Genomic DNA, 24,261 nt, shown 5'->3' on the forward strand with positions numbered 1-24,261 from the left:
TCGTTGGTACAAATTATATATTTTTTGTTTTATATTCTAAATTATTTAAAACTACTAGAAATCATGTAAATTATTTGTTACGGATGTATATGGGCGCAGTGGTAAAAATTAAAGGTGTTGTTTAAAAGTCTCACATTCATTCGTTATATAAAATAATTCTCTTTTTTTATATTATTAATTTAGAATTATTTAAAAATAAAATTAAAATTAAAATTTAATTTAATATTTAATAAATAAATAAAAAAATCAATGTGGTAGATTAGTCAGAGTTTAAATATAAAAAAAAAATTAGTTTAAAAAAAATATTAACAGATAAACTAATATGATCTGATTAAATTTTTTAATAGATTAAATCAATTTTTTTTGTTAAAAATTAATTTAAATTTTGTCATTTTTATAAAGGACCAAAATGAATTTTTACTAAAACAAAAGAAATAAATAATAACTATTGATAATACAATATTCAAGCGTGATACTAATAGTAATACATTGCTGTTTGAGTTTCATGATGAGCATCCTATGAAAATATAAAAAAGTGAAAGTGTGAATTGGTGTGTGTTGATATGAAATGTGTAATGTTCCCGCCGAATAAATACTGAACAATGATTTGCTGCATTAAATTTCAGAACTATGGAGATATGACTTATCATACACAAAATTGCGTCATTTTATATATCCCTTACATCACACACTTTAATCTCATAAAAAAGTACACACCTATACTATAGAACCCTATGTATCTATCTATCTATCTATCCCATGACACAACACAACACAACACAACACAACAGTGCATGTATAATTTCTTCTTCACATCACACGCCAATCTTTTCTCTTTTTCAGTTTTTCTTTTACCCCTTTATGTAACTCTTGTTTCTTTTCTACTTACCAACTTGTTTTAAATTTAGCTAAAAAAGCGTAAATGTTTCTTTCTGCTGCTGCTATAGCCTTATAGCCTATATCAACAGAAGAGAGAGAGTTTTTTTTTGCAGTGATTCAGATAAATGATCAGAGAGAGAGTGAAAAGATGGGCCCTCTAAAGCCTGAAACAGAAATGAGTGCCACTGCACATAACACTATACACTCTCTTCTCTCTTTCCTTCTTTTACTTCTTTCTGGTTTTTACTATCTTCTTCACTCTCCATCTATGCTTACATAGATTATAGATAGGTGCATAACACCTCTCTCTCTCTCTCTCTTGAATGCTTTTGTTTTTCTTGAGGTGATTTTTTTATAGGATGTAGGAGAGAGATAGTGTAAAATTTTGAGCTTTTTATGTGTGTTTTTCAAGTTGAGAAATGAAGTGTGTGCAATGGGATCTGTGAAATGAAAAATGTGCTTTTGGGGTTTGGGATACTTGAATTAAAATATTGATAATGTTCATGCAACTTGAAACCAATGCATGTTATGTTACCCTTTTTACCATGCTTTTTGCTCAACTTAGTTTTGATTCTTATTCTTCTTTTCAAACACTAAAATGATAGCAGTTACTTTGTTCTTTACATTGTAGTAGAATTTTTAAGACCAAGTTTAATGATACTATAATCAACAATGCTCATGTTTTTGTTTCTCTTGTTGGTTTGTGGTTTTCTAGGTTCTCAAAGGACAAGTCTACTACAAATCTTGCAAAGGAGTTGTCAAATGTTTGGAATTTGAAAGGTTTTTGAAGATTTATGTGAAGTTTATATGGTAGCATTGTTTGATTTTGGAGGGTGGTAACTCATCGATAGCTTCTTATTCCTATGCTTCATTAAGAAAAGGTTGGTTCATTTCTCTTTACAAATAAGTACTCAAAAGTCATTTTTCTAAGCTTATTTTCTTTTCTTCTTTTGTAGCATTTTCTAAATTGTTTCATCAATGGAGAATGATGTGTACAATGCTCAAATGAACATGACTGGTCAAATTTCATCTGTCATAGAAGATATCACACATCATTGCTATTCATTTGATCTTAACAACCAACACATTATAAATGGAATTCCAATACTTTCTGGTGAGCAAAATCAAGAACATCAACATGTAAGTAGTAATAACCATGTTGATGGTGGTAGCACTAGCAGCTTCATGAATCATCATCAAACTATTGCTGATTCTACTTCATTTGTTTCATCACAACAAGGAAGGACTATCGTGGAAAATCCCTCAAATCCATCGAATCCTTCGAATCTCATTGTTAACAATGATTTTCATGATAATTTAGAAGCTATGGTTCCTTACATGTTCAATAATTGGCATGATACTTCAAGTTCAAACCCTTTTGGTCATAATAATAGCTATGTTAACAAGTTTATGAAACCTCAAGAGGGTAACGGTGGAACCGAATTCATGTCGTATTCGACGATTGCGAACATTGATCCGAATGGATGGCAATCATCAAATCTTGCTTATAGTTCATCAAATTGTAGCAATGAGCTTTCACTAAGTCTTGCAACGTCTCCGAATTCAGGTCAGTGTTCGGAGATTAGTTGCTCTGACTTGACTCATAGCATGAATGGAACAAGATCGGGTTTGGAACAAGCTTCTTGTAGTAGTATGGAACTTTCTATGAGTTTAGGTAATAATAAACATGTTAAATTCTCGCCCGCGTTATTAGGATCAAGATACCTTGCTGTAATTCAGGAGATACTTGTTCAAATTGCTACTTATTCTTTTGAGAATCTAGATGAGATAAGTTACTCAGGCTCTGGTGTTAGAGGGCAAGGAAATAAATCGAGTTCGTCGAACACGACCAAGAGAAGGATAGGAATAAACAGCGATGCGAATTCTAAGTCGGAGATGTATGCTGATTCTTCAATGCAAAGGCAGGCTGCTGAATCAAAGAAATCACAACTTCTGATGCTTCTACAGCTGGTACACTACTACTTAACATTACATTATATGTTTGCATGCTCTCGAGTAGAATCAATTCTGCATTCCATAATTGATTCTACTTGAAGCTAAGATTCGTAGATTTTGAGTCTAGAATGCTAATATTAGTCTTGTTTTTACATAGGTGGATAATCAATACAGTCAATGTTTGGATGAGGTTCACACTGTTGTATCTGCATTTCATGCTGCTACTGAGCTGGATCCACATATACATGCACATTTTGCTGTCAAAACGGTTTCTCGACTCTATAAGGATTTGAGAGAGAGGATAAGCAATCAAATTCTTGCCATGGGATCGAATTTTAATAGCTCGCGTTCGGAAGAGGATAAGGAATTGTCTTTAGAAACTTCGTTCATTCAGAAGCAATGGGCTCTACAACAGATGAAAAGGAAGGATCAGTTATGGAGACCTCAAAGGGGCTTGCCAGAAAGATCTGTTTCCGTTCTACGCGATTGGATGTTTCAGAATTTCCTCCATCCGTAAGTATCTATAAGCGAACAATTAATCAAAGTTTTACGTTAAAGGTCTTCAACTGCGATTTTGATCACAATGTTCAAGGTTTTAACTATGATCTGATGAACTTCAGGTATCCTAAAGATGCGGAGAAGCATTTACTTGCGATAAAAAGTGGATTGACTAGAAGTCAGGTATTGAATACTATTATAGCATACATTCTTTGATCGATATTTTATAGAAATTCTATGAAACATATAGTTATTCTTTGTTGTTGGTTGAATAGGTATCTAATTGGTTTATAAATGCGCGTGTTCGGCTATGGAAGCCGTTGATTGAGGAAATGTATGCTGAAATGAATAGAAGAAAAGCTTGTAGAAATGAAGGAGAAAACGAGAGCAGTGAAAGAAGCAGAATAAGCATAAACAATCAAATGTTTAATATCAATTGAAGGGTGTAGAAAGTAGCATATGTAGAAGCATCTATTGTTTTTAATTTTGGATCATGTAAGAACACAAAACATGAATTGTGCATAATGCTCTCTATTTAGTGAAGCATTGCTATTATATATGAAGAGTTACAATTCTCTTGAAAATCATGTTAGACTCGTCTAATGGATCTTAGACTTCTATACAGGAGTGATGTGCTAACAAAATCCATCAAACATAAAAATTCAAGGTTTGATTATGAAAACAAAGTTAGACTTGTCTAATGAATCTTAGAATTTGACCTATAACTTCATTGATGGACACATATATCAACAAAAATTATTGAGTTTGATAACCCATTCTATTAGTGGGCCATTATCTAACAATGCCACTTTTAACAAAATATCAAAACTTCTTTAAATAACAAAAAATATTTGAATTTAGTACAAACATAAAACAAAATAAATATACCTTCTCAATGGAAATGTATTTAATTTCAAGATAATACAATATACAGCTGTGATAATGCATTGCTCTTTTAATTCATTCATGAGCATCCTTAACTAATAAATCAAAATTGTAATGAATGAATATGAAAACAAAAAAACACAAGGTTTGATAAGATATTGTTATATGCCTTCAAAGTACAAAATTAACTAATATTTACTATTTAAGTAGCAAATTAATCATTGGTTTATTATACCCATATTATCATTATCATGTTATAAAGGCATTAGGTCCCCTACCCTTAACAAAAGTGGGCACATACATGACCTTGACAAGTGGTTGCAAGTTTGAAAATGTTAAGTCTTAATCTTTAATATTTGTCTTTGTAGAAATGTTTAAATCATCTTTCCTAATATAATTATGAATACAGATATATAGAGGCTTCTTGATAAAGAGTAATTAGGGTTGCAACTGCTAATTTGTTCATGAAATATTTGTGATTGATGATTTATCATAAAAAGTCCATTACATATTACATCTAACAAAATGAACAATAGTAACACTTTTCCATAATGATAAAATGCAAAAACAAATGAAAGTCACAGGCAAAACAGCCAATAAAATATAACATATATATAAACAGTGAAAAAGATGTCGATTGCCGACAACTTTTTCAAAGCAGGAGATGACATTATATGTCTCCATGTTTGCTTTACAATTGTACTCACAACTTCCTTTAAAACAAAACTAAATACAAAAACAACAATTCTGAAGCTGTCAACTTCAGGCTTCAGACTCATTGACTAAAATCTATGATTATAAATGAATGAATAACTATCTGTTCATTTCTTCTAAACTCTTACAGTTTCTTTCCTTTTTGTTGATTTCTTATTTCCTTATCTCATTATCTATACAACAATATGGCATCCCCTATTTCATCATCTCTCTTACTAATCATAGAAAAATGAACTTATTCCATGAACAGATCAGATGGGGAAGCAAATTGCCAACCAACTATTATTCATCTACTTCTACATTTCCCCAGTAATTCTTGTTTTTATAGGTTTCAATTTCAAACCCATACTCTCTGGTGAAAAAAGCTCAGGAGAAATGCAAGATGGACTCAAAGGACTTCTTGGGCTGACACTCAATCTTGATGGCCTGTACAGACCATATCCCATGAGAAAGTACTCCATTGGTATTAACATAGCATGAGGTTGCTCCTCTGTTACCATTGATCCACATGCTTGAACCTGTAGCTCCAAATAAACAGATGTAAATTATAGCTCATTCTGATATTCTGATCTCAAATATCAGGAAATTGAACTATTTACATACCTCAACTAAGGCGCTATAATGTCTGTCTAACTTTGAAGTGATATGGAGTGCCTCGGAGTGAAACGGAGACATATCCCCGACAAAAATTAGAGACCGGCAATGTAATTTTCTCAATCCTTCACTTAGGTCAGGTCTCCTATAAGATGCCAACACAAAAGTTAAATAAAAATCGAATGTGTCCCTATGCAACATGTACAATTGCAGTGCCATCCCTAAACATATTGAATCGAAGTGTTGGTGTTAACTGTGTAACAAAACAGGTGATTTATCAGCGATGAATACAATTATATATGATTAATTTCTGAGTGTTGTTGTTGCAACCTTAGCAATAATGAACATGTTGCAGATAATAAGAAATCACCACTCCTAAAACATCCCACCTTCAAAAGGAAAATGAAAATTGCAACCTTGGAAGTAAAATATCATACCTATTAATAGCTTCGAGGAACCTCCACACATTCGTGCTTTGCCTCTCACCCAACGACTGTCATAAAACATCAAAACAGACTCAGACCAGGAGTGTTCAGCTTCAGAAAACCAACAACTAATTAAACCCAGGGTGGCTTTAACACGATCGAATGAATAGATTTAACAACCATAGTCAAATGCACATTATACCATTTATTTATATACTACTAGTTTTGAAATCAACCGACATGATATTTGAAGGGCAACCTAATTGTAAAATGAGTTGAAATTTAGTATACTTATTTACGGAATGGATACATTTGGATTTTTTTTTTAATGTTTGAGATCTATCGTGCGTATTAACTAAATTTTAACAATGCTTGTCAAATGTTATGCCACTGTACAGGAGCTAAAGATTGAAGTTTTGCAGTTTAACTTTAAACTGTTACCTTTATGCTTATTTTGAAAACAATTGTTAATAACTAATTAGAGACTGATATATAATGTCATGTTTATTTGTTGCGGAAATTTCCTATTATTATGAAGCATTGTTAATGCAAATTAAAGAGCCAAGTGATGCTCATATAATAAGGTATCGTTTGTGATGTAGAAAGGAGTGGGGGAAAAAAAGCAATGAAGACACGCAGAAAAGTTTTTTCAGTTGCCAGAAAAGGGGTAAAGTGAGGAAATTACCATAATGTCCAAAAATCAATTGCTTTGGGCCAAAATGATGTAATGTTGATACTTGAGACAAAAATGATATATCAAAGAATCACTGGGGTGGGGCATAATGTCATGTGTGCATTTGACCGTGGTGGGAAAATTTATTTGTAGGCACATGTTAAATGCCACTTAAAACCAGTCCCTACATAAAAATAAATACATTGACTAACCCTTCGGCATGCTTTAACTATATCTGATTCCGATATATTAGTACCCCCGCGAATTTCCTATCACCACATATAAAATTAAATGTATCAGCCTAACACTAGAATTATAACAACGGTTGCTTTTGGACATAAATATACCTTGCTGAAGTACCGCTTCAGTAATAATTCCTTTACCACGCCACACGTGCCATAAAAGTATAGTAAATTTGACATGACCTGCAAATATTACAAATTCTTTAGCAAAATGTGAGATGAATTTTTTACAAGATATAATCTTTCAGCATAGAAAAGGAACCTTGTTGTAAAGCCATTCAGACCAAGACGGTTCTTTACATAGAGGAGAAACAAGTATCAAACCAAGAACACGTTGTCTATACTTCATCTGTTGTCAAGAGTTAGAAAAATCTGTTAAGTAATTTAAAATCATTTAAGAGACGGAGGGGGCAAAACATGAAAACTTACAGCAAATAAGGTAAGAATGTAAGCCCCAGCAGTTACTCCCATACACATAACTGCATTAAGACTGAAAATAAAAAAGGAGCAGCAAGGTTAGATCCCATGATGCAAGGAAGAAAAATATCATCTGCTAGAATAAGTTACACAAGTTACTAATCCATCACTTTCAATTCAATCTATCCAGCGTTTGAAGCCAAATGGAGATAGCTTTAAAAGCAATTACTTACGCCACTAAATGTAAAGCAATTGTTGATTACATTTGAACACACTCACCCAAAAAAGTTAAGCACCTCGGCTATTTGATCGGCTAAGTCATCTACGGATAGAACAGGGTAATCTGCATCAATTTTAGCTGCTCCCAACTGCAATAGCTCTTGAAGAAAGCACAGAATGATAAGCAACCAGGTAAATTACATTCAACAATATAAATATCCATAACAGCGAGGACTGCAGGCATATTAATCAAACAATACGATAGTAAAGTTTCAAGATATAAAGCTACAGACCTCATGCCCAGGTGGACTAATGTGATATATGCAAAAATTGTGGAGCAGCAAGTAATATGCTTCAGGACAAAATAATAACCCCTGAAAGCAGGAGACATCTGATGAAACCGCAATACCACGCGCACGGAAAGAAAAAAATTAGATTGTCAGTAGTATATAAACAAAAGAAACAATGTCAAGAAAGCAACAATTTCTGGTAAAATCCACAAAAAGTCATTTAGATTTTGTTTACTCTGTATAAAACATTTTAGGAACCTTGACTGCTAAAAAAAACTTTAATAAGGAAACAAAACGTATTCTTGAGGTGGTAAAAGAGTGAACGTTTTTTATGAAGATTGTGCTACATATATTAAAAGCAGAAGCTACCCGAGATATAGTAAAGCCCAGCAGTTTAAAAAAATAACAAAAAAGTTAAGTGTTATATAAAACCTATTTAAACTTACAATTTAAACCCAAATCCGGGTAAGTGATTAGAGCTGGCTTGTCCCGGTCTCCATACACAGCAACAGAGACAGAACCATGGCATGTTCTGATAATATGTTCCTGCAGAGATATACCATTAGCATATCAATCAGTAACAGCCAACCAAGTTAACCAAATCAGACAATAAATTGCTTCCGATATTCCCATCGCATTTAATAATAGATACTAAACAAAAGACGAGCGGATCAGGTCAGGGAGCAATAGATGTTTTATAGCAGATCAAATTTATCTTGGCAAGGAAGAAAATTATATTTGAAGCTCCATTCAAGCTTTGTCACAAAAGTTTAAAGGGAGCAAAAAGAAAAATTCAGACGTTGAAAACTAAAACGTGGAAAGTCTAAATCACGTCTACGAATTTTGCATGCACAACAAAATGGGAAAAATGCTGAGGGCTCATTCAACTCACAAAATGGAAGGCACATGCAAAGAAACAGTTCATAACATGAAGGTTCAAACCTTTTCAAGACGACAATGAAGAAATATCATCAGAAGAGGTGCCTCTTTAATCAATTATTCTACTAGGGCCTAGAGTTTCAATAAAAGGTTTACGACCAGCAGCTACCTCATTTGACCAAAATTTTCTGTAATATCCCAATAATCGCTTTCCAACTGCGATCCTTAACAACTGTGATTCTCTGTAATATCAAGAACCATATTTTTTTAAGAGGTACATTTTTAATCAAAATTATTTCTCTAGAATATAGGGTTTTATTAAACAGCCAGTAACCGCGTTCTACGCCACAACACCAAGTTCCTCGATATCTTCGTGACTACAAAACGGCTACTATTGAAGCAACATCAACTTCATTCAATCACAATTCTCTCAATACTGTTAACCATTTCTCAAGTGCAAATACTAACCATCTGCAACTCTTATTACAAATCACTTCTAAACCGCTCACCGTTAACTAAACCACGATCAAAAACCTCATGTAACCACAACACTCTCATTGAAAAAACAAAAGCATAACAGAAAAACTTTACAAACAAATCCTATTTCTTCAATCCGTTCAAAACCAAGATAAACACAAACTCAAATATCTTCACTCAATCTTCAAACCTTTAAACTCATATCCAAAACTGAACTAGTAGCTATAGCTATAACAAGTAACTTTATAACACCAATACCAATGAGAATCATCACAAGCTCACATTATTCCTAACTTTTCACATCAACCTTCATTCATATTCTAATATCACATCAACGATCACACAAACACATAAACAAAACTTCAAAACACAAAAAAAAAAAAAAATCAACATAACAAAAAAAACGTTTATGAATGAAAAATAAATAAGCAATTAAAAGTTATAGATGATAATAAGAGAGAACAATGGAAGATGATGATGAATAAGGAGAATGCAGATAGGTAGAAAGACCTTAGGAGAAGAAGTTATGGAATCCATATCCACCGACACTGAATCGGTAGGTGTTGAATCAGCCATGTGGATGAAAGAGTTAATAGAAAATGAATTATGGAAATCGCTTTTGCGTTTGCGTTTGGAAATGCAGTTGGAGAATTGGTTTGGTTTGATTTATATGGCAATGGCAATAAAGAAGAAAAAAACAAAGAATCGCGGTGAGTCGTTGTTACTGGTAATAAACTCGAACGAGTCAAAACCGAGTCACCGACGATTCTCTCACGAGCGGTCCGCATCAACAGTTGGAACCTGAGACTCTGGTTAAATTAACCACACTTGGGTAGGCCGACATTTTTCTTTTTTCTTTCTTTCTTTTTTTATTGAAAAGAAAATATTCTAATATATTATTTTTTTTTATTATGGAAATATAATAAACTCATCTTTTTGATGAGATTCATTGATTTACGAAATTAGGTCATGGTATTTAAAGAATATATAATTTTTAAGACTAAAATGAAATTGATATTTTTTGGTACAAAAAGTCAAAAATGGTATTATATTATTCAACTCACTAGCACTTGGTTGAAATTTAGGACTAGTTTAATTAGGTTTAGTTTTTTGTTTTTTTTAAATTATTTTTGTAAATTAATGTTAAAAAAGAGTTTTATTTAAATATAATAAAAAGAAAATATATCATTAATGAAAATTGTATCACTATTAAAAAAGGTTTGACAATCTAACTTTTAAAAATTATTTTAAAATTATATAGTACTATAGATTTGTCATAAGTGTATCACTTTTTCTTATTTTTTTTCTCTTTCTAATTTTCCAAACATAAAATCAAAAAAAAACTAAACTTATAAAGTATATTTAAGCTTTTTAGTTTTTAAAACTTTAAAATAGAGAATACTATTAAAAAATAAACTATCAAACAAATTTAATTAATTTTAACTTTTAAAAATTTAAAAACAATTTTACAAAATCAAATCGAATAGATCCTAAAATTTAAATTAAATACTCTAATTACTGCAGTGTTAAATATTTTAGAAAACTTTTTTATCGTAGTCTTTTCAATTATGTGCAAAAAATATCGGCTTATAATAAAAATGACAAAAAAATCAATTCACTTTCATAAGATTTGTTTCGTCATTATCTATTTTGAAAGAAATGCGCAAAATAACTAAAGAGTTATGGGTTGAAAATTTAACGCGCCCCATTTTGTGACGGGTCGACTGATGGAACCCATCAATATTTTTAAAACAATATTAATGAAAATACATAAAATAATATAAAAATATTTTAGAAAATTAACATAAAAACATTCTAAAGACATCTAAATATGTGACTAATTGACAAATTACCATTTATATTTTATAATTTAAAAATTTATAATAAGTCAACAATTTAAAATAAAAAATTCATAAATTCACAACTAGTCAACAGAAGAGAATTTTTTATGAAACTAAAGTGGTTACATTAATTGACTCCTTTTTATAATTAAAAAAAGTTTTTTAAATTTTATTTTAACCCAACTAGTCAACCCGCTCAACCATGTCATAATTCGTTTATTTTGCAGGTAATATGAGTCAAACCAACTAATAATGACAAGTTAAAACTTTAAACTCATCCGTCTAATAATCCCGGGAATAGAATTTCAAGAAATATAATTTTATAACTTGAAACAAACACACCCTAAGTTATCTGATTTGATTGATTTAATAAATATATAGTAGTGCAATAGAGACAAGTTTATTCAACCGAATTATCCGATTTAGTGATGCGGTTCGACAACTGACACAGTGGTTCAACCAATGAACCAGTGACTCAGTACCATCACCGATTTAATGACTGGTCCGATTTTTATAACACTGGAGTGAACAACTAGATGACCATTTTGTTTCATCAACAGCTAATAGTGAAAAATTGTTTTTCTTTTTGAGGACCTTGATGTATAAAAATGTTTAAAAAACATCATCATTACAACTAAGTTTAAGAATGTGATTCAAATCGATTTTAACATGATATCAGAGTCGACCTATGCTAAGCTAAGTGTGAGAGCAACCGTATCCTTTAACCTTTAGATGAGAATTTAAAATACAACATTGTGAAAATGAGAGAGTTTGATAATTAACTTTTGACCATTGATTTTTTTTGCTGATAATATTTTGAAACTCAATTCATTTACCTTTAATTTATATAGGAAAATAATTGTTTTTTATTCATTAATGGTATTGTTTTCTCAATTTTGTTTTTTGTTTAACAAATTATTTTCTTAAAAGAGCCTATGTCACAAAGAAAGAAAAAACTTCAAGATCTTAATTTTCCAATATTTGCTAATTTTCTTTTCTTTCCATATAAAATATTTTCTAATTTTCTAAATGTGAACACTATTATTAAAAACGTGTAGCCTTTTTTTTATATATATTTGATAATAAATGACGCCATGAGTTCATCATATAACTTTTATGGACAAATTTATTAGATTTTCTTCTTTGAATGGAATTTTGGAAAGATATTATTCTCAAGCATCTTATGTTATTATTAAACATTTTAGAAATTTATATAAAAAATAAAATAAAGTTACTATAAAGTCAACACTCTACCAACCATGCAATATTGCACTTTGAGACGTGTGTACCTTAACAAATAAATATGGGCTCCATTTACTTTATGCATTGGGCACAAATATCACTTTCAATAAAAATTAGAATCCCTTGTCCCCTACAATTTTACGTATAATAATAAAAACAATAATTCACTCACTATCCATGCAATAAATTAATTAATTAAATCAGAATAAAAAAACAATAATTCACTAGATGAGTTTCCCCACAAAGAATAGCTTAGTCAAAACGTGTAAAATTTTACACAAAACTAGTAGTAGTAGTATTATGTGCAAATGAATTATGATCCTTGTACTGTGTGTGGTGAGTGGTGACCACAAAACATTGAAAGATAACTACACCCTCCGGTCACATTTATAAGCAAAAAAATGGTTTTCACGATTATTAAGAAATTCAATTAAGTGTAGTTAATTTTTTAGATTTTGGAGAAAACATTGATTAAATTTACTATAATATCCTCTTTATTAAATTTAATGAAGTATTGGAAAATGAAATATAGGGGTATCTTAGGAATTACAGCATTAAATGATTTAGTAATAATTGATTTTTGCTTATAATAGTGACCAAGAATTAGACCATTTTTTTTGCTTATAATAGTGACCGGAGGGTGTACTTACGATGAATGACACCTACTTCAAAGTGATCATTTATGAGTTTAATTGCAATAAATTTATGAAGGAAATAAGAAGATAGGAATGCAGGTGTTTTATTTCTAGTGCAGTTTATAAGGTGGCATTTTAATGAAAACTATTATTACTCTCACTGGTTCAATGAATGTTACATCTGTAAAGAAAATTGTTTTAAAATAATAGTAGCATTTTTCAAGATTTATAAAGTGACAATTAATACTAGAACTCACCTAAATTTGAAGTATTGGATTCAAATTTTAATCAAACAATAATATTAAATTTTTTTCTAACTATATTATGTATTGATATATAATCTTCAATGAAATTGTGAATACATTAATATAAACGCTCAAGTCACTAAGTGAGTAAGATGAGTGAATGAACTTTAAATTTGAATTGTGTCGAAAAATAGAGTGTTTCCTACTTCTAAGGTAGGATGCGGGTAGTGGTTGGATGAATTTTGGATTCAGATTGTCTGTGCTCTAACCCAGAATAATACATTTGTATCGTGACTCAGTGCAGTGTTGTCTTTCTATAGGTCGCAGTTGTTAGGTCTTATGAATTGATTTGATCACATACAATCTGATCAAATAAATCTATATAAATGCATTGCTAAAAGATAGCAACAAATATGTAACAAACCTGATTGATTCCTAGAACTCATCAGTCTCATGATATCATTTGTTGGTGTTATCCGAATTCCATGAAAATGCAAAGGGTAATGCAGGATAGATAGAAAGTAGTGGAATGAAAGAAGAGAGTATTGTTTATTGATTGAGTGGGAGAGTAGTTTACACAATACAAAAGTTGTTATTCTCTCCGTTTCTTTTTAAGTGTCGTTTTAAAAGAATTTTTTGTTTCTATTTAAGTGTCGTGTTTTATAGTTTAATATTATAATTTGTCAATTATACCCTTACTTTTTCAATAAATTATTTAATTAGTCATTAAAAAAATAGAGTGATTACTGAAGTTATTTGGAAAGAGAAAATAAATGAGGGTATAATAGAAAAAACAACTCTAACAATCCACTATCTTGGTTGAAGACCTCTTTGCTAAAATGACACTTAAAAAGAAACAGAGAGAGTATTATATATACATGAAGTAACAAACTATATAATAGCATGTAACTAAATTTTTAAATTAGACTCACTAAGTTTGAATTACTACACAACATAAAAGTTTATTGAGAATCGAGATAACATAATCAAAATAAGACGTGTTTAACTTTCAGAGGAAACATGTATCTAAAGGAAATATGTATTTGATCTTTTGCAGTAAAAGAGAAAACTTTAATGCAAACTAACAAAGTGTTTTTGTTGATCAAAATCATAGGATAAGCCTTCAGAAGAAAAATGTCTAAGGTTGGTGGAAGTTGAATTACTTGTCACATATTTGACCTGATTTAACATTTAACATATGCAGTTTATATGGTCAACCAATTTGTGCATGATTTAAAGAAGATATATTTGCAAGTTGTAGAACATGTTCTACAATATCTCAAAGTTACTCCATGGAGATTGCCCTTATTTAAAAGAGGTGACAATTTAACTATTGAAACGTATACGAAACTTATACTGATATTGATGTTCAAGCTATTATATCTTGTTTTGTTGGAAACTAGTTACTTGGAGGAGTGAAAAACAATGTATAGTTGCTCGATCAAATGCTGAAGTAAAATTTAGAGCTATAACACAAATGATTGTGAATTATTATGATTGAAATAAGTGCTAGAAATTTTGAAGATACATTATGAAAGTCATATGAAGTTGTTTTGCATTAAAAAAAATTGGCCATTTTTAAAGGACACTCTAGTTTTTAGATAATTTAATTTGGAACATCAAAGTGTTGTCATGGCATTAGCATGCTATAGGTATTAGAGTTGTCAATTTAAGAGGTCAATTAATTTGGTCAATTAATTTGGGTCACAGCCTCAATAATAAGAGGGCTTAAAAAACTTTAACAATAGTAAGCCCTCAAATACATAGGACCTAAAGTTAGAATAAAAAATTAAAAAAACATAATTATTTAAAACAAATTGAAAAATTGAAAAATAAAAAATGAATTTTTTTAAATAAAAAAATTTTAAAAAAATCTATTAAATATTTCAAAATAAACAACTTTTTAAAAAAGATTTAAAAAATGTTTTTTCAACAAAAAAATAATAAAGCTCATATTTTATAGATTATCATTAACTGCAGTGTTATAATCTTATATGCACTTACTAAACATTTATTTATTATCAATTTATATTGATAATCTCACTATTATCTTATCAATAAAAAACTTCACTAACATAACAAATTACGATAAAATAATCATATTATATGAAGTAATATCAAATATCAGGTAGCCTTTTTTAATGGTAAATCAATTATACAGATAAAAAATGAATACAAATAATGCTTTCACTCGTTATAAGATTAAAAGATATAAATAAACAAAAATAAAATAAAACTGATTTTAACAAAATGTACTTTTAGTCTCTTTCATTGATTCCGCTTTAAAATAAAAGTACTTTTTGTTTAACAAATAAACAATTATAATTCTTAAATTCTTAATTTATTGAACATTTAAATATTTTTTAACAAATAAATAATTATAATTCTTAAATTTTTAATCTAAGAATACCTGCGAAGTTGAAGCAAAATGTAGATACTATTACTTATGTTGTTTCAAAGACATAGAAAGATATGGCTAATACTATAAATGTGATTTAAGAATCAAAGGAGCTTTAAAATAAAAGTAATTTTTGTTTAACAAATGAATAATTACACTTCTTTGCTGAACAGAACAGAGAATGGAGTCTTGGTGCAAATAGAATCTTGTGCAAGTTTTTGGAATAAAATAGGGCATTCTCAATGGGCTAAAAAAATACATTATGTAAAGGGCCTAAAACTTTAGGGTTTAAAATAAATCTCCAATAATAAGTGGGGCTTTCAAAGATAGGGCTTGTTTGCCATCTCTAACTTAGGTATAACTTATAAGGTCAATAGATGCACCAATGCACCATATTGTATGATTTTGTGCATTCTCCTTTAGATTTCCTGAAACTTTGATTTCTCATTGTTATGAGTTAGAGTACCCCCTTGTACTTTCATCAATTCATTTTGCTTATAAAAAAAATTTCTCTCAATAGTCAAGCTCCGCCATGGCATATACTATTATATTTCATACGAATGCATGTAATTATATTTTTCTTACATATAATACTAAATCTTGCTTCATGAACAAGACAGGTGTCTAATGGCCACAGTTTGGCAATATGAAGCTTCAAAGTACATCATGTCATCTGTCATATGGCATTATGCCGACTAAAATAATATTGAAAATCCAGGTTGAATGAATTTCCAAATATGCATCCTAATGCCAGAAGATACTTTGCTAAATGTTTGTTATATTAACAACTAGCAGCAAAAGTAACCAAAATGACATCCATAAAAAGTTGCTACCTCTGCCTACTATCATAAGTTTTCATCAACAATATTGCGCCATTAATTCCTAAGCTTAGAGAACCAAAATACCTCGTCACACTCCCACTAGATAGTCAAACTATCATTGTTGCCTGAATATAAAGGAGCTTTCTTTCACAGAATTCTCATGAAACTGACATCGCATATACTTTAGCTGAGCTTTTGTGTCATCCTCAATTCCTTCTTTGCGTTTTCTAGTTCCATCAATGGTGGTTGTGTTCATTTTATCATCACCACACAAACTCATGGCGTCCACGGTATCATGCATCTCTACATCACCACCAACTCTATCGATCACAGACCCTCCATGTATCAAATTTAAAAAGGGATGTTTGACCACTGGAAGTATACGCTCGGTTCTTGAAGTGTAAAGGACAGCCTTTGCACGATGCTTGGCAATTCCACAACCAAATATCACCAATCCTTGTTCCTCAACAACTAGAAGCCATTCTGAATATCATATGAAATCACTAATCATTAATTAAGCAACAAAACAAAACAAAAAAACCTGGCAGACAAAAGGAAAGACTACAAAAAATGGGCAGCTCTTCTCGGTTAACCATAGTCGGAATCCATTCACCAACAATATTGATACCACTTGAAATTTTGTCCAAGCACATTCAATTATACAGCATGCTCTGCATTTTATTGAGATTGCTTTCAAGAATATGTGGTTCAACCTTTGGCTTGAATGTGATTCTCAGCTTGAGTTTCAAGCATTTTCTAACTTGGCTATTGTTCCTACAAAATTTCTCAATCAATGGAAAATTTCTGTCTATCTTACCAACTTTAGAGTTTCTCATATGCTTAAGAAAGGAAATGTTTGTGATGATAGGTTAGCTAGTGTTGGTTTAGCTAGTACTTCTTTTATTTAGAGAAATTTTTTACCAACTTGTACTAATGAGACTTTTTTTACCAACTTGGCCCTCTCTAGTTTTTTTCTGTATTTTCTTTCTTCCTTTTTTAATAAATTTTTGGAGGTACTGTAAGTGAATGGTTCTGCCTTTGATGCCAACCTTTGTTGTGATCACTGGTTTTGAACAATGATGCATTTGCACTATCTCTTTAAAAAACTATACAGCTTGCTGAACTTTTTGAAAATATACAAGCCGCATCCCAATCAAAGAGAAGTAAAAAAATAAAAAAATAAATAAAAGGGGTAACTGGACGAACTCACTTATAAGATCTACAGGAGTGGAAACACTTGGTCTGCCGATCTTTCTGTCTATGCCACTTTGACTAATAACCCAGTTTATCAATTGAATGGGAATGCAGGATCTACAGAAGGCAAGGGTATAAGAAGTAGCCTTCCCGTGATCACCATTTTCCCTGTGTGACCAAGCAGATTATGAGACTTATTAGCTGAGACATTCAAGAACCCTTTCATAATTCATCCTTCATAGCTACAATAGGGTTTTCTCATACCTAGCAGACTGAATAGCTAAGTCAGCAACAAACAGCCAATTAATTGCAAAATCTTTCAGGCCGTTGGCATACAGTGAAACTCCGGCTTGACGGTTTATGAATGAATAATCCATCATCATCACAGAATTGTACAGTACTTCTTTTAAAAGAGCTTCATTTTCAGAACCCTAGAGCAAATAACAACCAGTAAATTGCTGAATATGACAAAATTATAAATGAGCTATAAAATGCAGCATACGCTTCTTGAAGAACACAAATGTGAGATCCAATAATCCGCTGCTTTAAAATAATAATAATTGTTTGATAAGCTCGGATCCCTTTATTTTTATTCAAACAGACTATGACTGGTTTTTTTGGCGGTTTTCCATGCTCTTACTCAAACCGGTTTTTCTTAATTCATTGCAAATTTGGCAAAAAAATTGGTGAACAGTGAACTAATCGCAAAAGTCCCGCGTATTAATGTGTGGTTCTTCTTTAGTCACTGCATGAATTATGTGATTAGGGAGCCAACAGATCTCCTCGCCTGTAATACTCTATTCTGTGAAATAGGTTTTACATGCCAACAAAAATTATCTTTGGAACAGAATATTAATTTTGTTCTTAGTTTGGTGCATATAAGAACAAAACAAAACAGGACCGCAGATGGAAAAATGATATGCTTTGTTTGTTCTATCTAAAAGGGTGGGAAAAGGGAGCAAAACAGGTTGATCTATTCCATTCATTCTGTTTGAAATTAGGCTTACCAAAACATAGTTTCCTGGTAAAAAATAGGTGTTTTGTCTACAATACCTACCAAATTATAATCAAGTAATGCTAAAGCAAAGAGATGGTATGATTGTACTGACCAGCAAGGAGATCACTGGTAAAACTGGCTCCAACATCATCCTGAAAAGGGTATCTGGTATGCACCAATAAGCAGTCAGGGAGTACATACACGAAAACTGTAATGAAGTCACCCCAGAAAGCAAAGGTTTCGACCAATGTCAAGCTGACAAATAATAAACAAATAAAGGTAAAACTTGAACTAAGAAATTTATAATCCTGTATGATCAGATTGACCCATACAAAGACAGGAGACAATTCTGAATGGATGATTCATGGATGAAAATCAAAAACAACCTGAGTACACTACACACAAATATAAATAAACAATGAAATTTAAATTTTATCAAGATCCAGCTTCCTAAAATGTTGTGAACCTACATTACTCCAAACTCCATAATGAAATAACATAACTATATTGAAACATTTGCTAAAAACAGCAAATGCTATTCATTACACCGGAGTTGTTATTAAGGTTGCCAAGGAAAAGAGAGAGAATGTATAATAATTTGATAAATGAACAGAGTCTATATAAACGCTTTCATTTTTATTTGCGTTTATCTAAACACTCTACCAACTTATACACCCCTAGTCAATCATATACATAAATGAAACTGCTTGAAAAACGTCTAAGTAGTTGTAATCAGGGTTTCGATCATGTTATTCGACGTATTTTGTATTTGCAGTAACAAGGTAACCACAATTGAGACTAACATTATCGGCATTCGGCTGTGATTCGCTGAAATATCAAAGACTACTACTAGTCTGCCATATAAAACCTTGCTTGTTAATTGTTATTATCATGAGAAAAGTAAATAATTCTTACCCAAAAAGTAAAAATTATGAAACCCTGTCATGATCTGAGCCGCAGAAGCCTGCAATTTCTTCGCCTTCTCCCCTCTTGTGATCCCAGCATCAAAAACCAACCACATTTTCAACAAAAGAGCTTCAAACATGACAACCCCAGCCAAATAACCAACCTCACAACCCATCTCAATTCCCTTCCGAATCTGATCACTAACAAAAGGGAAAAACTCCTTCAAACCACCCCCAGCCCCAAATCCACCCTCACAACCAATCATCCAAACCGGTATCAAATCCACAAAACCCTCTTCCAAAACCCCAACCCCGTCACCCCCTACCTCAACTTCACTCTTCAAACAATAAATGCTACAATAACTAACAACCCCTTCCACCAAACCCTCAATTTCACTCTTCACTTCCTTCTCACAAACCCCCAAACGGTAAAGCTCAAAAACCAAAGGTGCGAGAACACCAATCCTCTTCATCGACACACACCCATCGGAACACGAAACCAGCAACTGAAACAAACCCTTAACCGCATCCACTGAAGTTCCAGAACATTCTTTTCCCACTCCCAACCTGTAAGTATGAAATTCAAGAGCTGTATAAAACCACAGAACTGGAATCGGAGGGTCTGGTGTGCTGTGAAGAGTGCGGGAAAAGATTGAAGTGAAGTCGGTGAAATTGGTAGCGCCTTTTCGGTATTCGGTTAGGAAACGGTTGATTGATTCTTTGAGCATCGGTTGGTAGTGAGGTGGTGGAAGTTGTTTCAACTGGTTTTGGTTCATTTCCGGTTGAAGAGTCACCGGGATGAGAGAGAGAGAGAGAGAGAGAGAGAGAGAGAGAGAGAGAGAGAGAGAGAGAGAGAAACCCTAGGTTATAGGGAGTGGTTGTGAATGGAGCAAGTACAAGGAAACGAGAGGGAAGGAATATGTACTTTTTATAACGGCCAACTTTTTTTGAATTTGGTGCTTTTTTTTCTTCCTTTTTTAGAAAATGTTTTAAGAGGTCAAAATTATTAAATTGCATATCACATTTTCTATTTATGAAACTCATACCTCTATAAATAGTAGTTTCGAAAATAATATACTTTAGAAATTACTTTTCAAATTTATTTCTCTTATACTTAAGAGCATCTTCAATGGTGTAATCCATTTTTGGGTTCTTTATGGGTCCCACTAGCCACATTATCTTAAAATAATTTTTATAATTTTTATTTTAATTGTATAATTCTAAAAAGTTATTATTGGGCCCACAACTTTACCTCATAAACTAATTTGATTGGGTAGCACAATTTTTTCATAGTTGCATTGCAATGCAATGGTACTATGATGTGGCATGTCTAGGTGGAGAACTCAAAAGAAAATACCACCATTGAAGATGCTCTAATGGAGTACTACCAAGATACCCACGGGGACACCATATAAAATATATTTATATGCAGATATAAAATTTAAAAGAGTTATTTAATTTTAAAATAAATAATAATCAAATAAACTCAATTGGGGTGCAGTTACTACCATGCATAGATAAAAATCTATGCACCATGCATAGATTATTATGATCCCTTGGATCATTGGATCAAATTCTAGACATCAATTGTTATTACTCAATACTCAATACTCATCATTCAATACTCAATACTTAATACTCAATACTCAATACTGGATTAAAAACATGATTCAATGGCTTATGTAGGCTTATGCATGGTGCATAAGTAAAATCCTTATGCATATTAGTCAAAGCCAACTCAATTGTATTCAAATAGGTATTGTGTTGATAGTGATTTGTGAGATGAAAAATTTATTGTTTACACGACTATTAAGTATTATTTAATTTGATACGATATAAAATATATATAAATAAACATGTAAATTTGAAATAAGATACTTAATTGTAAAATAAATAATAAACCTATAAATTCAATTAATATTGATTAAAAATAAAATATGATATTGTGTTGATATTGACTCGTGAGGTGCAAAGCGTCTCCGGTAGCACCCATGATTTTGGGTGAGAAATTGATTATTGTAGTTGGACGTGCAAAGCGTCTCAGATAACACCTCTATTTTTAGATGTACCAAGCCTCGAGCTTGTTGGTCGTACTTCGGACTCCTCATTAATATGCACAAATAGAAAGAAACAAATATTTCAAAAAATAACATGTTTCATTTATACTCGTAAAATATCCATGTACATAAGGATGATGGTTACACAATCACAATATTTAATATAAGTGAATTAAAAAAACATATATAGTCGGTATAGCCACATCTTATTCCTTTTGCTAGCCTTTGTTCGTCTAGTCACTTTTTAGAGGTTGGGTGTCCATCTTATTGAGTTATTCGATGATGGAAGTTACATTAATCTCCATGATCATGCCTTCTCCTTGATCTTCCTAGAGGGCTTGTTAGATTCTTTTTGCGTTTTTCCTCTTCTAGGTTGGCTATGATGGTGGTCGTCCTTCCCTAGATATTGTGATACTTCAACTTTAGGTGCACCAGCGAGGCTGCGACGTCTAGTGTGGGTGCAAAAGGTCTTCCAAAGATATAATCGTAAACGCTCTTGTATGGGACCATGAGGAATTATGAATTGACTGCCTGAATTTCCTTTTCATCACCTACGGAGACCATTAGCTCCTGAAACACGGTGGGAGAACTGACTTTTAAAAATCTTGCGGGTAGCAAGAGTCGCCACCGACTTTTATTTTATCCAATTTAGGAAAGGCTAAAAGAACAAGAAAGACCTTTTTTTAAAGAGATTGAGTTCGGAGGGTAGGTTATACAAAGGGAAGGTGTAAGCACCCTTTGTATCCATGGTTATCCATGGGCTCTTAATTACTTAGCTCACTTTTTGTTTGTTTGTTTGAAATGTGTCGTGTGTGATTATAAAAGATTTTGAATAAGGACTTTAACTTGTAAATAAGTGTAGCCTTTTGAATTTTTTTTTTTTGAAAAGGAGGTGTGAAAAGCATTTTGAACTTGAAATTATGTAAAAGCGTGATATTTGTAAGAACGTGATACCAACTCAGCATTTGTGACAAACCTTAAAGAGACAGGATACCTCTTTGGTGACAGTGTGCTTTCGAACTAAACATGCTTCAGTTAGGACTTTTAAGGGTTGTAACATGGCTTGGTTCACGGTTTAAGAAACAAAGGATAATGGCTCAAAGTTTATTTGTACCCATCCCAATCTTCATGATGTTCTTCGATCCTATGCTCAGTTAACTTTCCGTTTAAGTCCTAGCATAGCTTGAAGTCGTAACATTGACATTTGATGATGGTTAAAGCACCGGCAGTTTATTTGGACAGGCAGTCATCTTTTTTTTTGTAATGTTTTCTTTTGTCGAGGATTTGTAGTGACCTCTTTTTTTACTTTGTTATCCCTAACTTTTTCCTAAACTGTTTATTTTGAGATTACAGTCAGCGGGATGTTTCAACTTTCGATAAGTCTCCTTCATAGGTTTTGACTTAACAGTTTTTTCTTTCTTTTTGATGGATATTGACTGTCTGACTTAATGGTCGCGGGAGCCCGTCGTTATTTGTGTAAACAACGGCTAGTATAATTGAATTAACTGAGTAACTACCCTGCCCCAGGTTATGATCAAGGTCTTAATCTGTACGAGAAAGAAACTTCTAATTCTTAGGCTCAAAGGGGTTGACGAGGGATTAATATCCTTATATCTCCACTGTTTAGGAATTGAAACAATGTATGTACCTCGTCAGCATAGTCCGTTCAAAAGCATATTGTATGAGGTCGCGGTATCATTTTCGTCATCCTCCCTCAAGAGGCTTACAGCTTAGCAAGAGTCGAATATCACAAACAAAACAAGATAAAGACGCAGTTTAAATGAGTGATAGCGAAATGATTTATTCAAGACAAACATATGCAATGCACTGATGATGATTATTAAAACATATAATGTCTATCATAAGTCGAATGTTTAAACAAACAAAATAGAAATTGCACATGAAAGTAAATCTAATGACCCAATAGTCCATTCTTCTAGACATTAATCAGTCTTGTCATGACTAGGCATGGGAGCGGTGATCACCACAGGAGTCTTAGGAGGGTTGAACTCAATTTCACTAGCATCGATCATATCTTGAATCTTATTCTTCAATGTCCAACAATTATTAGTGTTATGTCTAATGCAATCGGAGTGATAAGCACATCTCACATTAGGATTATATTTATGAGACAAAGTGTTTGCCTTCCGAGGAGGATCCCTCAAAGTAATTAGCCCTTCTTCCAGCAACCGTTGTAATGCTTCAGCCAAAGTCATGTTGATCTTTGTGAATTGTCTTTTGGGCGCGCCCTATTTACATTGTTGTTGTGGTGCCGGTGTGGAGATCAGAACTCCCCCAACAGATTGGTTGCGTTCATTACGACCTTTCCAGTTGTGCGCAACATCAGTCATATGAGGTTCCTCAGGTGAGTTGAAATCAATGATCTTGTCATCAATTAAGACTTGAATCATATGCTTCAATGGTCCACAGTCCTCGGTATCATGACCAGGACTGTTCGATTGATAAGCACATCTTGCATTATACTTGTACCCATGAACAGGATTGATAGGAACTGAATATGGGGGCAATAGGGTTATCAAGTTTCGATTGAGCAGTTATTGCAGAACTTGACACAGCGGTATGTGCAACGGAGTAAATGATCGCTTAGGTTTGGATTTCCGATTACATTGACCACCTTGCTGCCTATGTTGATCCTTCTCCTTCTTGATCAGAAGTGCCTTCAATTCTTCTTGCCCCTTGGCCGAGTTAAGGATCATCTCTTGGAACTGGTTGTTCTGAGCCTGAAGATTTATGACAAATCGCTTGAGATTCATGATG

General features: G+C 32.2%; 3 protein-coding genes across 3 annotated transcripts; 1 reads left to right on the forward strand and 2 right to left on the reverse strand.

Moving 5' to 3' along the window:
* The first annotated feature begins 1,001 nt into the window (after positions 1–1,001).
* Positions 1,002–3,917, forward strand: LOC131600566 (homeobox protein ATH1). The gene is made up of 6 exons (XM_058872710.1): positions 1,002–1,170; positions 1,595–1,760; positions 1,836–2,850; positions 2,993–3,348; positions 3,456–3,516; positions 3,609–3,917. The coding sequence occupies exons 3-6, from the start codon at positions 1,858–1,860 to the stop codon at positions 3,771–3,773; spliced, it is 1,575 nt and encodes a 524-aa protein (XP_058728693.1). The 5' UTR covers positions 1,002–1,170; positions 1,595–1,760; positions 1,836–1,857; the 3' UTR covers positions 3,774–3,917.
* An 873-nt stretch (positions 3,918–4,790) lies between these two features.
* Positions 4,791–9,945, reverse strand: LOC131596417 (protein NDL2). Its single transcript, XM_058869061.1, has 11 exons — positions 9,659–9,945; positions 8,239–8,338; positions 7,796–7,893; positions 7,563–7,651; positions 7,296–7,356; positions 7,129–7,215; positions 6,972–7,049; positions 6,837–6,893; positions 5,964–6,019; positions 5,536–5,671; positions 4,791–5,450 (listed from the first exon to the last, which is right to left on the reverse strand). Exons 1-11 carry the CDS (start codon positions 9,722–9,724, stop codon positions 5,229–5,231), a joined length of 1,050 nt encoding a protein of 349 aa, XP_058725044.1. The 5' UTR covers positions 9,725–9,945; the 3' UTR covers positions 4,791–5,228.
* A 6,125-nt stretch (positions 9,946–16,070) lies between these two features.
* LOC131596418 (uncharacterized) lies at positions 16,071–20,300 on the reverse strand. The gene is made up of 5 exons (XM_058869063.1): positions 19,437–20,300; positions 18,634–18,686; positions 17,789–17,955; positions 17,541–17,692; positions 16,071–16,813 (listed from the first exon to the last, which is right to left on the reverse strand). The coding sequence occupies exons 1-5, from the start codon at positions 20,200–20,202 to the stop codon at positions 16,446–16,448; spliced, it is 1,506 nt and encodes a 501-aa protein (XP_058725046.1). The 5' UTR covers positions 20,203–20,300; the 3' UTR covers positions 16,071–16,445.
* Positions 20,301–24,261: the final 3,961 nt, after the last annotated feature.

Source organism: Vicia villosa, linkage group LG4, assembly GCF_029867415.1.
Source record: "Vicia villosa cultivar HV-30 ecotype Madison, WI linkage group LG4, Vvil1.0, whole genome shotgun sequence".
Classification (NCBI taxonomy): domain Eukaryota; kingdom Viridiplantae; phylum Streptophyta; class Magnoliopsida; order Fabales; family Fabaceae; genus Vicia; species Vicia villosa.